The sequence below is a fragment of the Poecilia latipinna genome, unplaced genomic scaffold (assembly GCF_001443285.1).
Source record: "Poecilia latipinna isolate Pla-1442-1.1 unplaced genomic scaffold, P_latipinna-1.0 Scaffold173, whole genome shotgun sequence".
Taxonomy (NCBI): Eukaryota; Metazoa; Chordata; class Actinopteri; order Cyprinodontiformes; family Poeciliidae; genus Poecilia; species Poecilia latipinna.
Window position 1 is genome coordinate 239,111 of NW_015112789.1, and position 15,391 is coordinate 254,501.

At 37.8% G+C, this 15,391-nt stretch overlaps 1 protein-coding gene across 17 annotated transcripts in view; it reads right to left on the bottom strand.

Moving 5' to 3' along the window:
* Positions 1 to 15,391, bottom strand: part of atp11b (ATPase phospholipid transporting 11B) — an 89,113-nt gene that overhangs the window by 18,098 nt on the left and 55,624 nt on the right. For 7 of the 17 annotated variants that reach the window (XM_015030093.1, XM_015030098.1, XM_015030094.1 and 4 more), the window contains one exon: positions 13,907 to 14,334. In XM_015030093.1, coding sequence (XP_014885579.1) covers positions 14,120 to 14,334 — 215 coding nt within the window. In that variant the 3' untranslated portion in view covers positions 13,907 to 14,119. Of the gene's footprint in view, positions 1 to 7,823; positions 8,350 to 13,906; positions 14,335 to 15,132; positions 15,319 to 15,391 lie in introns of those variants that run through there. The other 10 variants (XM_015030103.1, XM_015030102.1, XM_015030095.1 and 7 more) reach the window with 8 other exon arrangements.

Here is a 15,391-nt window from a genome sequence, read left to right on the forward strand (position 1 = left end):
ACAAACTAGATGTGAATTATGGCATAAAAACAGAGAATCTGACGCTGAACAGTGAAAAATCAACACATGATGTGAAACACGATATGATTAAATTATGTGAATATCCTCCTTCGGCCTGTGACCTACCAGCTTAGTTTTACATTTTACATCTGGAAGAAAATGTATATATTTAAGAGTTACATTGCCTGCCCTCATTGACAACACTGATTATGTGCTTGGTAAATAAATCATCTGCACAGTCACTTGACGTGTGGTGCAGATTAATGTGGACCTCATAATATTGATGAAGCTTAAGTTGGTTTCCAATTCCAGCTTCCAATAGCTAAAGGGCGATTCCACTTAATTTTTCACTACTTTCCGCATCTTTAATCAACTCTAGTTTAAAAACTACTACACCTAGAGACTTGAAACCTGGACTAGATTATTCTGCTCTAATAGCAGAATATTTTAATCCATGCTTGTGATTTGTGAAACCTTTATGTGATTTGTGAAACTTCACTAAAGATCAGATTACTAGATTAGAATAATCTAGTCCAGGTTTGAAGTGTCTAGGTGTAGTAGTTTTTAAACTAGAGTTGATTTAAGATGCGGAAAGTCGTGAAAAATTAAGTGGAATCGCCCTTTAGCTATTGGAAGCTGGAATTGGAAACCAACTTCAGCTTCGTAATTGTCTTGTTGTTGTACTGAATTTGTGTGTTTTGTTGGCAGATTGAGAGTTTATTTATGCCAGTCATCCATCTGCAGTACCTACATTAGTCCTCAAGATGGAGACTCCCACTATCAGGAAATAATCCACTGCACAGTTTTATTTATTTATTTCACTAATAGCCATTTTGGTATTGATCCAGCCATCCAATAAAAGAGCCAATCCATTAATTTTCTATTTCCTTAAGAGGCAGGACATCCATTCCGGCCAAAGTCCCCGTCTTTCCAGGTGGACAAATATTCGGCATGATACAACAAGACACCAACATAGGAGCTGCATATTAAAAGCGGTAGCTGGCGGCTGGGGAAGCAGGTGATTTATGTAAAGAGAAAGGAGATGGGCGGATTGATTGAGAGGGAAACCCTGCGCTATAAGCCAATTACTATTATTAGGGATTCTTAGTATTAAAGAATGAAAGCCATTAAGCACGGAAATGTTGAACTAGAGGCTCAGCTACTGCGTGGCTAAACAAGCTGCGTACACTAAAGCAGTTCAGTACAGCAAAAAGGGAAGGAAATGATTGTCATCTATGTGGAGGAAATTATTTACATCTGCAGCGAAAACAGTCTGAATGACTACCATTGTTTTCCCTATAGCCAGTAAAGATGTGGCTTCTACTTATTTAAGTCAAGCTAATTTCTCTGTGAAAGTAAAACAACTAGCTGAGGCTCAAAGACATACAGATATTTATAAAAGTTGGAAATTGCCAGCTTATGTTGCATTGCAGTTACCTTGGAAATCTGAACTTGGAGCTGAACGTTGGGCTGAAACAATTAATCGGATTAATCAATTATCAAAATAATCGTCAATTGATTTAGAAATTGATTATTAACTTGAGAATACAGACTCAATAAAGGCCATTTGCTCAAAGAATGACACAGCAGCAATTAAGCCAAAACTGTACAAAAATGTATGTTTTATATTTAATTTTTTTTAATAGTTTTTTAGAAACAAGCTTTTCATATGTTGCCATTAGAAACATGTTTTTTAGCTGCACATACATTCTTTACTACAAAATGAGCGTTCATACATTCAAGGGATGCCATGCTATTGCATTTTAAGCAATACAATGTTTAAATAAATAAAACTGGAAAATAATGTATTTTAATTATTCTTTAAAACGGCTTGATGAAAAATCCAATCAATTAAAGTCAGAATAATCGATTACTAAAATAATCAGTTGCAGTTGACATATTGAAACACAAATTTTCTATTTCCAAGAAATGAAAGGCAGCAGTAGAAACATTTTCTGCCTCTTAATGTGTTTTATTATTTGATTAAACGTGTTTTTTCTTTTTTTGTTTTTTTAATGTGCTGACTTGTGACATCCTGTCATAAATGGCGTCGTAACTTACACCGGAGCAGACAGAGAATGAAAAGTCTGTATGATTAACTTTTTTGTTTTTGAAAGATGGCCTACATGATGATGAGGCATTTTCTCCATGGTAACCAACAATTACTTTCTGCAATATTTGTTTGCATCGTACAAATCTTACTTACTTATGAAGCATGAAAGTTGACGTTCTTACCTTTGCCACACTTCTGGGCTGCCATCCTTACGATTAATGGCAGCTGTCCATCGCCATTTTCATTCTTTATCAAAGGGTTTACGATCAAATGGGCATTATGGTTTCCATATCTGTTTGCGCAGCACCCTATGACATTTTTTAGAATGAAATCAATTAAATAAATTAACTACAATATGATATAACGCACATATAGGTTGTTTTGACGTCCATCATGGCGGAGTGGGCCGCTTTCGTCACGTACAGAGACTTTGTCCGATTGGCTGCTTCAGGGAAAACCGAGTTAGCTAAGACTCCGACAACACAATTATATTTTAGCAATTTATTTACCACAAATCCGGAGTGAGCAACTCCGTCTTCTACATCTCCATTTTGGTCTGAAATGTCGCTAAACGGTTCACAACAGAGTACGAGCGTTAGCCGTTGTTAGCCGGTGGGCAAGGCTAACGTCCTGTCTTTAAGTCTGCGGCAGCTATTTTGTAAACTTATTAGAGATATTTCAGACCAAACTAGAGAGACAAAGGCTGGAATTTATCACCTAGAATTTGTAATACATAAATTGCATCAATTAATTTATTTTGAGACTACCAGTGAAAATGACCCGTTTACTAAAGATGGAGGATGTTGCTGTTTGAAGCAGCCAATCAGACGTCAGGATCTCCCGTAAAACCCGCCCAGAATTTGAAGTTAGTTGACTATTCATGATGGGCTTCAGCAGCACATAAATTCTTAAAGCATGAAATTATATATAGTTGAAATGAATACATTTAATTAAAGCATATAATTACCACTTTTTTTAGATTTAAAAAAGTGCCAATTTTGTACAACAGCTGTACAAACTGCAAAATGTTATACTTAATTTTACATTTTAATCAAACCTCATGTCTGAAAACTTTTAATCTCAATAGTACTCTTACAAAATCCATCTACAAAGTTGAACTGTCTGGGTCTTGCAGGATTTTATCAGTTTTTCTTGATAATCTTCCTCTTAACATAAAAACATTGAGCTGGAATATAACTTGGATTTGTTTGGTAAATTGGCGTTTCCCTCAAGTCAGCAGTGAAATAAAAAATAAAAACTCCAACAATCGTTCTCATAAAAATGTATTTATTTAGCAAATGATATTTTAGCTCTAATGAATCCAGACAGGACGGACACAGAATGATTTATCAGTCGACAGAAGTGTGATGGAGGTTTATTCTAACTCAGGACACAGAGCTGCACAGAACTGATGGCTTTGACATTTTTATTCTAATTCTCTGATTCAATTAAGGAAACCTTCATTTGATTCAACTTTTAAAATGCATGTTTGTTTTGGGCCATAAAGTTCAAACTTGGCTTGATTCTATTACACAAATATCTAAATTCAATCAAAGATAATTAGAGAGGGGAGAAGTCAGCAGCTGCTAAAAGGAAGCATAATTTATTTCTGATTAAATATTGAGGAACAATCCGAGTAATCTCCTGTTTTTAAGACATTTTAAGGTCATTTAGAATCAAATTTAAGACCTATGTCTCCACAGAAACGGGCTAATAATTTGCACTTACCCTTGACAGACATCTAGCTAGCTAGCGCCAACTAGCTGCTAACATAAGTTAACTACCGTAGCTACTAGTTTGAGTCACTGAACGACTCGAACTTTTGCCCAATAAAAAAATCTCACGAGAAAAAAACACACTTATACGAAATTAAATAGTTCTGTTAGCAAAATTCAAGAGGTGTGATTAATATATTAAGGGCCAACTTTTTAAAAATGAATTTAAGACATTTTAATACAACAGAGACTTAAGGCCATACAGAAAATAATAAATTATAAGTAATGAGGATAAAGTCAATATTACAAAAATAAAATCAAAATACAATGTGAGCATAAACTCATGAGAATAAAGTCAATATTATAATAAAATTCACTTTATTCTTGTATTGTTATCAACTTACTTTCATTTGACGGATTATACCAAGAAAAATAAAATAAAAAATACAAAAACTAAGAGAATAAAGCCATATTACCAGAATAAAGTCAGAAGTCTGACTTTATTCTCGTAATCTTTATTTTCTTAGCATAAATACTCCATTGTACTTAAAGGCCTTAATTTAGATAAATTTAAGACTTTTTAAGTATGTGTGGACACCTGTTAATATTTATTTTAAGCCTTTTTTGGCCAGCAGCTCTACTCACTCTGACCACAAGGGGGCATTATATCTGTAGTTTCCTGTATGGTTTTGCCCTCATCCTCCATCTGCAAACTTCGTGCAGAAAACGAGGTAAAGCAGCGAGATCAACGCAGAAATAAGAAAAACATCCAAACCTGGAGACGGCTCTATAGTCCTGATGTGAGCTGGAGACATTTTGAAGCAAATCTCTGGATTTTATTTTCCACACAGCCAAAAAAAAAAAGAAAGAAAAACAGCTGGATTTCTGACTACGTTAAATAAGGAAAAGGGACGACCCCTGATCTCTTTCATCTTTCAGATGCAAATGTTGTGATAAAAGGGGAACCGACCATTTAAACAGAAGTGTTTAACAAGAAATGAGGAACAGGAAACGATAGACTGTCAGATAAAAGATGTTTGAGTTGCATGATGGGAAATGTAGTTTAAACACTTCAAACATTATGTCTTCAACCGAGCCATCAAATGTTTTTAAACTTTTCAGATGTCAAATCGATACAGTAAAGCTAAAACGATCAAAATTTTAACAGCTTATAAACATTTAAACCAAATGAAATTAGAAAAGTAAAACTCCTATAATGTTTTATTATGAAAAATGTGTTCTTTTGGTTTATTTTTTTCAGTGTTGGTACACTGAAAAATGGCCTTTACACCTTTTTCCTTCCTCTAAACTTTCCCTTAATGTGACTGGATGGATCATTCAGAGCAACTAGCTTCTTCAGCTAATTGACGATGATGGAATAGTATCAACATTTCTGTATTAAATGTTTTTTTCAATCATCTTTAGTAATATTTTTGTTTTCTGTGAAACAGTTTTAAATATCACTGGATTTAATTGCAACACTTCCCACCAATGGAGCATCTATATCTACCTTCAGGCAGGTTAGGTTGTAAGAATGGTTCATGTTAACTACAATACCCATGATGCAACTCAGTCAGCTGGTTGCATTAGGGAAAGATTGGCTTCTAGTCCACTTTAACTGCTTCCTAATGTCACAAAAATACTTGATTCAACTGCTTTCCACAAAACGCTCCAAGAAACTTGATAATTTTATTTAAACAGCATCAATGAGTGAAGGTCCATCCTGGTAGATCAGCAACTATGAGGTCAGCTGGTTGAAAGAGCATTTTAGTAAATTATCATTTAATTATTCAAACTGGACATTTGCCTTTAAACTCCATGAACCAATAATGTGATATATGCAAGAAAAACAACAAAAAAACTAATTACAGCTATAATAAATACACCTTCCCATCATCAGTCGCACCTGTTCGTGTTTCTTACAGAAAATAAACAAGAATATTCAAATAATTAGCAAATGGAAACTGATTCCTGTTCTTCCTGGGTGTGCTGAGGCTACTGGTGTCCAGTTTAAACCAGTTAGTCGTCTTGGTGGGAATTAGTAGCCTTGAGGAAGCCTTAACACACACATTCACACACACAGAGGAAACATGTGGCGAAAAGAAAATAACAGCAAAAACGTGAATGATTTCTAAGAAGGTGTTAATGAATTTCTTTTAAAGCAATGAGAAGCAAGAAAATGTGATATTTTTGATATGTGGTTTGTGCAAACGCTCAGCTTTTCTTTCTGAAGGAATTTTTCTGAACATGCGAAAACATTCTTCTGTCTATTTTCACCGCAAAAACACTAAATATTACCGACTAATTTGGTTTAATTTCTAGTGCAAACATCTTAATATGAGACAAAACTAACTTACAGGCAACTTCTCAGCAAGATACAGAAGTTTGTTTTGAGTTAATTCCTAAACATTGATGGAAAAGTTTCACTTATAACATGTGAAAAATGTTTTGTTATAAGTGAAATAATCTGCCAGTGGAACTAGAACTCGGTTGCTAGGAGACGGACTGGGCTTGTATGGGGTTGCTAGGTAACAGCAAAGTGCCGTCGAACTGAGTCATATTTTTTATGAATTTTAAGGAATTATTGACTTAAACAAGCTCAAACATTTTGCTGAAAAGTTAATTGTAAATCAGTTTTTCTTAATTCAACTGTACTAAGATATTTGCACTAGAAACTAAACCAAACTTGGTAAGATTTTGTGTTTTCGCCGAGTTAAAGAGCATCATCCCCGACTTCCAAAAGCTTCTCACCATAACGCATAATGATAAATTATGACTCTGGGAAACGTTCAGGAACCTGGTTATGTGTTTTCCTGCCTTGTATCTTTAAAATAATCCCTGCGGTTTGTGGTTCTGTAACGCTAAGAGGCTTTTGGTCGCCAGGCTGATGGAGAAAAGGCATTTTTCACTTCAAAAACACAAAATCCTACCCAGTAGTTTGGTCTAGTTTCCAGCACAAATGTTACTAATTTACAAGAAACTTTTCAGCACAGTATATGAGCTTGTTTTAAGACAATAACTCTTTAATATTCATGAAAACTGCTAGTTGTAAATGAAACAATTGAAATAAACGTTTTTCCATCTTAAATGTCCATTTGCACTGGAAGATCAGTTCCCTTATAACTTGTCCTTTTTCATCATGATTAAGGCATTACTGAGTTAAAAACGCTCCTATATCTCCCTGAAAAGCTTGTCAGTTGGTTTTGCCTCATTTTAAGTGTACTGAGATATTTGTATTAGAAACCAGACCAAAACTACTTGGTGAGATTTTGTGTTTTTGCAGTGCGGGGAACAAGAACAAGGAAACAAGAGGCTCTAACAGCTTTCATCTGCAGTTCCATCACTTGTATTAATTATATGGCTTTTTTAAACATCCGGCCTCATCCGGGGAAATGAGAGGGAACAAAACAAAAACTACAACTATATGAGCTTCAATCAGGCACAAAAATAAAGAGCTACACTCCAGTCTTGATCCGGTCGGTCTTTGGTACCACAGTAGTTTATGTTGCAGGTCCCGGCAGAACCGCTGGATGCTACAGAACTCGTTCCCGTCTGACCGGGAGTTTAAAGGTGCAGCAGTGGATCGGACAGAATCCTGGAAGCAGCGGGATCTTCAGCTGAGCTTCGAGCATTTCTCACCGCAAAAACTAAACCTTACCAAGTATTTTTGTCTAGTTTCTTCTGCAAATGTCTTAGTTCACTTGAATTAAGACAAAACTAACTTACAAGTAACTTTTCAGCAGGAAGTAGGGGCTTGTTTTAGGTCAGTAATATTAATGAAAGAGTTCCAACTGAAATAATCTGATTACAATGGAGTGTTAGGGCCAAACTAAGAAAAAACATAAAAATACAATTTTCAAAATAAATTTGGACAAGAATAAAGTCAAAATAAAACGAGAATAAAGTCCAAATAATACAACTTTATTCCCGTAATTTAATCTTTTCATAGTATCGTCCGATGGAGCTCGTACTTTTACTTCAGTTAATATTAAGGCTTTATTTACTTTATAAAAGCTCCTGTGTCTTGATGAAAAGCTCCTTCTAAGTTAGTTTTGTCTTAATTCAACTGTACCAAGATATCTGCAGCTGAAACTTGACCAAAAATACTTGGTAAGATTTTGTGTTTTTGCAGTTTTAGCAACATTTGTAGAAAAAAAAAAGAAGTCTGGAACAGAGTAAGTTTGCTAAGTTTCATGTCTGTTTTCTGTTCAGAGGAAAGAAACCGATGCCTTTCTTGCTTTTTAAATGTGTTTTTCGGATCATCTTTCAGGAATCTGATATTTCCTGTTCGTGCGCTGATCGTATCTTCCGACGGGAGACGGCAAAACCAGGCCGACCCGTTTCATTTCCTCTGACGCTCGTCTCTTTCTAAGAATCGGAGAGCCGCAGGGACACAAAGACGCTGCGGACCCAATCCTGGCTGGTCCCCACTCATTCTAAACTGGAGTGGGCTCATAAAGCGGTACTGGTGTGTGTGTTAGGGGTGGCGGCCGTGGGAGTCAACAGCGGCTGGCCTCGATGGGCGACAGAGTCAGGATGGTGCGGTCATTGGAGTAGAAGTTCTCTGTGTCGCTCCAAGACCTGGAAACAGCAGTGACTGAAGGTTAGGAGACAGACGCAGTGCGTTAGTGTGTGTGTGTGTGGGAAACAGGAGAGCTGAGCTGTCAGTAGCTATAAAAACCAAAAATGATCCCAATCAATCAGGCTGGAGGAAGCAGAGCGGATGGGTGGATGGAGGAGGGAGGAGTTAGTGATGGGTGGATGAGTTAGTGGTGAGTTCCTGAAGCCTCTCCTCATTAAACCGCCGTTCAGCTTTTACGTTTAGTACGACAAGCTTCAGCACCAACTGACAGTAATTACAACTGTAACTAATCGATTATTATGACCATTAATCAGACACAAAACTGCTGAGTAATGCTGAGTTTTTCTTTCAAGCACTTCCATTTTTAAAATAAAAAACAAATTTCTTATAATGCAACAGCAGAGCCTTCTGTTAGTGTACGCTTGTTCCTTTGCAGCAGGGCTGGGACAGTTAATTGATTAATCAGATAAAAGATTGGAACATTCTGCTGAGTTTTTCATTCAAGCGATTCAATTCCCTTTTTAAAATAAGAAAGTAAACATTTTAGGAATCAATAACTAATGACGTATCAACTTTGAGGGGTGGAAAATGTTGGATCAACTTTAGCCTCAGTGTAAATGTGGGCTGCAGAGCACACGGTTTTCATTAGTAACACCTGGGTTAATGTCTGATCCGCCTCTGAGCTGAGACGAGACTTGAGTCACTCAGCACGAGTAATAAAAAAAGAGAAGAAAGTCATGAGTAACGGGCACCAGGTCACTGCCTCCTGCACAACCAACAAGAACGCAACAAGGTTTTTCTGAAAGGTAATTCAACACCCAACTCTCGTCTTTTCCAGCAGCCATTATACAGGGGTAAAACCAGCTGACCAAACCTGCTGGAGCTCTGCTGTGATTGCTAGGTAACGGGGGCGGGGCTTCACTGGGGTTGCTAGGTAACGGGGGCGGGGCTTCACTAGGGTTGCTATGTAACGGGGGCGGGGCTTCACTAGGGTTGCTAGGTAATTAATGACGGTTAAAAACTGGGAGGATTTTGAAACGGTTCATTTTCCAGACACCAAAACACATGAACTTATTGCTGGGTGTTTCTTTTAAATGCTTGGGTTGATTTTAGAAGCAGCTGAAACTCAAATAGAAGCATAAAGACGAAGAAAATGTGAATTTTGCATAATAGTTCCCCTTTAAGAGTTGGTGAGGGGAAGAACGAGGCCACCCAGGGTCTGAGTCGGCCTGTGACTCAGATGGTGAATTAACCGGAGGCGCTCACATGCACTACATCACTATCTCAGCTCGTCTAACAGAGGGAGGAGGAAAACAAAAAAACAAGCATCTGAGCTCTGAAAGCATCTCTAAGCCAAGACGACCCTCAAAAAGCTTCAGGGAACACGAACCGAGAACAGAACAGGCCGATTTCTGACAAACTCACTGGGGACATTAGCAGCACATGAATAATTAATCTGAGATTAATGCAGACTTTAGACACAAAAGGACAAAAACACACACAGAAGAAGGAGAGCGACAGTGACATAAGCAGATCCAGGTAACATTGTATACAAAATACCAGCCCAATGCAACAAAACGGTTGGAGTGTTCTTGTTTTGTACTTCCTGTCGGATGGGGGCGGTTTTTCCAACTCCGCTCGGCTGGAACACCAGGAATTATAAAACAAGCACACCCTTCATGTTGGCCTCTTCTCAGAAGCAGGTATAAGGCTTCAGCATCCAATGACAAAATGGTCAGCAGATACAGGAAGTAGCAAAAAAAAGAAAAACGCTCCAGAAGTAGAACTACATTTCCCAGAAGCCACATTCCTTCACTCTCCGATTTTTACCGAATTTTGGTTCTTAAAACAAGTGAGCCGAGCCATAACTGAGATGATGCACCACTAATAATTTTTTTTTTACATATTTTATTATATACAAGTAGTGGTGGTTTGTTCAGTTGTGAGACAAATAATACTTTTCTGCTATGGTCGTATTATTAAGGCATTAAGGCCAAATTCACTCTACATTACCTTTTAAACATTAATAATCCTTTTTCTCAATCTGAAAAGATAACTGTAGATGAAAGAAGGTATTTGGTTTGCATATTTTGATACTCCAACTACTTCTCCTCCATCTGCAGAGTCAGGACAGACAAAGCAATGCAGAGGGATAAAACAACTGCAGATTCTATTTATTGACTTCATTGTTTCCATTGTAGTAAAAAGCCGACCGCTGCAATATACATTACGTCCCCCGGTGTTTTCTTAAATCCTGTGGGAGGGGACAAATTGGTTGTGATTTGTCACTTGGAGGAAACCAATTGGTTGCTTCGTGCCAAGGTCAGAAAACAAATTAATCAACCCCACAGGAGGCAATTCATCTAAATTGAATCATCATTTAATGGAAAAATCTCAGCCTGAAGGTCTGCATTTGTTTCAGAGAACTGACCCTGACAGCAACACCGCACAGCCGCAAGTAGGGAAACGTGTTCACCTAAAAATACTGTCAATATGCATCTGCTGCAACACACAGAGAGAGACGCACCAATCAGAAAATGGAGGCCAATTTCAGGTCTGCAGGTTTGGTAGAGCTTTGGTTTTGATTCGTTCTTTAAAAAACTGCATTCATGAAACTGTTTTTACAAGAGTTATATCAGAGCAAAAGGGATGTAAAACTAAAGTCACTATAACAAGTTTTTACTGGTAATTTAAACAAAGACAATAATGTATTCCCATTCCAAACCGTCTTTAGCGAAATGAAGGTTGTTTAAACACCTGATAGTCGGTAGATTCGCTTTGGTTGGGGACCAAAGTTGTATAAAACATTTATTTTATTTTTGGCTGCAGTGGTTCTCTTTCACACTCCAGAGTCAAACGATAAAACTCTTTGAGAAACCTGTTCCCCTCCTCGCCTGTGGGGGCGCTGCACCAAGTGAAGAAGACACTTGGCGCCACTTCCTTCTTCATGACATATAAACAAAGACGGAGTAGCGACAGAAATTAGTGATTGCAGGATTTCCTGTTTGTCTTTGGTAAAAGACAACGAACCATTTCTCCTGCTAGCGCGAGCTTAGCACGTTTGTTTACCCAGAATGCTCTGGGTCCACTTCCTGATTTGGAGCGGTCTCTGGTCTGCTTGGTGTTCACATATGAATTTCCATTAACTATAAAATTGACCAGATTAAAAATACGAAAATAAATTTACTTCATAGAAATGTGCCAATTTTGAAAAGTTTTTACACTTTTTTTCCAGCTGTAAAAATTTTGTGTTTACCACAAAACTGCGATGGAAACACTTTTTCGCATCATGCTAATTTGTCTACAGCAGCAGAGAGATTGTTTATGGTCACTGAGCTCTTGGGACAATGTGGAAAAGTGTTTGCATCCGTCGTTATTTTAAGTTTTTCTCTCTCTCAGCCATAAGGAAGAGAGTATCAATAAAAATCACAAAAACTATAATCAATAATTAAGCTACAAACTGATCAAATTGGTCAAAGTAAAAATTCTTGGGCATTCTTTAATTTCCACTGCAGATTTTCCCCTTACAAATACACACATTAATTTAAAAAAAAAATAAAGGAAATTTGGCAACAGGAGACAGGAATGTAACATCTTCATTACTGATCTAATCAATATCTGGAGTCCTGAGACGTTTTGAGAAGTATCGACAGCTCAGCAGAACGGGCTGGTCACGTCGTCTGATCAATAATCACACTGATCAATGCTGGGATTCAGGTGGACACAATTATAGAAAGTGCAAAGAGCTGCAAACTGAGAGCCCAGCCTCCAAAAAGTGAAGTAAAACCTCAACATTTCATCAAACCTCCTGGATCTGCAGCTGAAAGCGTGTCACACTACGTCACCATCACTCCTACATATCATCTGGGGACCCACAATGCATTGCTGCCCAGTGAAATTAAAACATTAATAAAGAAAGAGTCTACTTCCCACCACTTTTTGTAGCTAAATATTTAATGTGTATAGTGTCAGTAAGCATTTAATATTTGGATACTTTATGATTATACCAGCCAGCCATTATCACTGCGATGAGGTTTCGGCTACAGATACAGCGTTGGCCGAAGCCGACCGGATATTTATGAAGTAGAGATGTTGTCTGTTAAAGTGCATAACAAACTAAAGGATTTTCCCTAAAAAACCCGCTCCCCGCCTGGACATCAAACGCTCATTTAAGGAAGAATCACAGAAGAACAGAGACAATCAAGACAGACACCACAACAGATCATAGCACATGGCAGAGACACACAAATGGCAAATACATTAGCAAAGGCGTCGGTTTTACAGTCAGGACAGCCGAGCAGCTGCGTTTCCGTTGATCATGGAACCGCGCAAACTGGAATTACGAAAAGAAATCTGCTTAATGAGAGATGCCAATTTCAAAAAACTCAATAAAACTTTTTTAGTTTTACTGTTTTTCAGCTGCATCGAAATTTCCGTTTTTCACAAAACTGAAATGGAAATATTTTTTGTGTCATGCTGGTTTGTCTACTGCAGAATATCGATTATCGGTACTAACTGGCCTCCTTAGACGATGCGCATAAGTGTTTACATTCGTCGCCGCAAAGATTTTTAAAGATTTAAGTGAACAAACTTATTCATGTGTGACTTTAATTACATTTTTACTTCGGAGTAAGAAATGCTCCTAATTGCAAAATGGTATTTTTTAGAAATAAGTGGAATTTTTATTGGAAACACATTACATGCATTTTGTGCAAGGCACGAGACTCAATAGCTGCGTTTCTGTTACAGATGAGAGAAAATGTCGAAAAAATACTGTTTTGCAACTGCAATGTTTCCGTTGAACAACAAATTAAATTAAAATCACATGTGAATAAGTTTGTTCACATGGCAAATCATTAAAAAACATCATCCTACTGCTACTTCCCGTCACTTCCTGGTCCTTTCCACCAGTAAGTGAGACCCGGTTCACATCGTGACTTGTTCGCTTGTCACCATAAAAAAAAACTGCTAGATGATAAATTGTCCCAGAAGTTATCGAGATAAACGATAATATTGTTGTTTAATATAATGGCATAAGGACACATTCTCAAAGATCAACAAACTTTAAAATTAAATTGACTGGAACCGGAAGAGATTTTAAATATCAAAATAAATAATAAAACAGAAAAATAAATGAAAAAAGGAATCATGAATTTTCTCCAAGCAAAACTGTCCTTCAAAAAAAGGGCTAGTTAAGACCAGACTGAAAACTTTCATCAGTTTTTGGTAGAAAGAGAAAAGAAGAACGATAAATAATGCTAATGGAAATCGTTGAGTTAGTTTTAATTTATCATGCAATTAAATGTTTTATTTTTTATTGCGACAAGCTTAAAAATGTTTCCATTGCAGTTTTGTGAAATACACCAATATTGATACAGCTGAAAAAAAGGTTTTTTTTCTAAATTGGCTTGTTTGCATCAAGTACATTTATTTTCATAATTCCAAGTCCTACGGTCGGTGGAAACGCAGCTGCTGACGTGTGAACCGCGATAAATAAAAATATCGTACCAAATTCTCCCTGGTCGACAGAAAACCATCGTACTCAGAAGCGTTAGCCGCTACATTTTTGGTTTCATTGCCTTTCCGACTCCAAACTCCGCTGGATGTGTGTTTAATCATGCCGTAACAGAAGAAGTCTGTAAGTGTTTGATCCACTCATCTTCAGCCTCAGACTCTTTCACCCTAGAACCACCGACACTCTGCTTCCGCTCAGCTCAGCCGCATCACGGGCTAAAACACTCGGAGCTGCTGCCCAAATCAAAAGACGGTTCATCGGGATTCATAATCATCGTTTCTCGTCGACGCTGCAGTCCTCCCCACCTGTTGCTGCGGCTGGATGTGTGGCAATTGTTGACGCTGGCCTTGCATTGTCCCGTCATTTGTTCCAGGAGGCGGGCCAGGCGGGAACAGCCGCTTTGCCCATGTTGGTAGCAGCACAGGGACTCCACACAGCTGAGGGCCTGCGCCTGGGGGGCGGATAGAGACTGGGGGAGAGCAGAGACGGTGAGAGCAGGAAGAGCCAGAACAGGTGTGTGAAAAACAGGAAGCATGGGTTAGTGAACCATCATGAGCAGAGGGAAGAGAACAAGACAGCAGGACAGATTGGTGGATAAAAACGGGAAAAAAAAACCAGAAGTTAGATCAAATAGATTTGTTTGTGTTATTGTTCAATAAGGGCAACGGGAAGATGATGCTGCATGCTGCCTGGGCGATGATGAATTACAGGGAATACACACAACATGCAACAACAAAACGGGACCAACAGGACCGTACAGACTGCTACACCGGAAAACAAGAGTCCTAAATAAAATCCTGAAAGTATCAGGAAAGAAAATACAAAAATAAAATCATGAGGAAAAGTCGCATGAGAATAAAATAGAAAGGATACGAGGATAAAGTCGTAGTATTTAATATAATATTGGAGGAGATATTTTTACTGCTTCTTATCCAGTACAGGAGCATCTCAATGAAGCTCATTGTCTGCATAAAAGTACATTTATTTTATTTAATAAAGGGAAACCCATATTGATTTATTCCACAGGGTGATGCTTTTCAACTTTGATTATTGATTCCAGATCATGAAAAACTCAAAATTAATTCCTCAGTAATTGTGAATATTACAATAAAATGATTTCCATCAGACATTACATAGATATTGACTTAATAATGGTCACCTTTGCAAGTAGGTTAAGCCACAAATTTTGTGGGAAAGTTTGATGAAAGAAAAAACTCAAGTTAAAAAAATGTTGCGCAAGCAGCAGCCTCAAACAAAGTACCAATACCTGGTTCAATGACAATGGTTCCCTTACTGGCCTGAACCCAGTAAAGAATCTGTGGGAATTATTGTCGAGAGGAAGATGAGAAACACCAGAGCCAACAGTGCAGACGAGCTGACTGGCAGTTTTAGATCAACCTGGGCGTTCTCAACACGTCAGCAGGAAACAAAGGCTGATTACCTCCAAGGAAAGCTGCAGAGATGCAGCAATATAAGAGACCTGAGGTATTCACTGCATACAACACATAATTCATGGACGGTTTTCC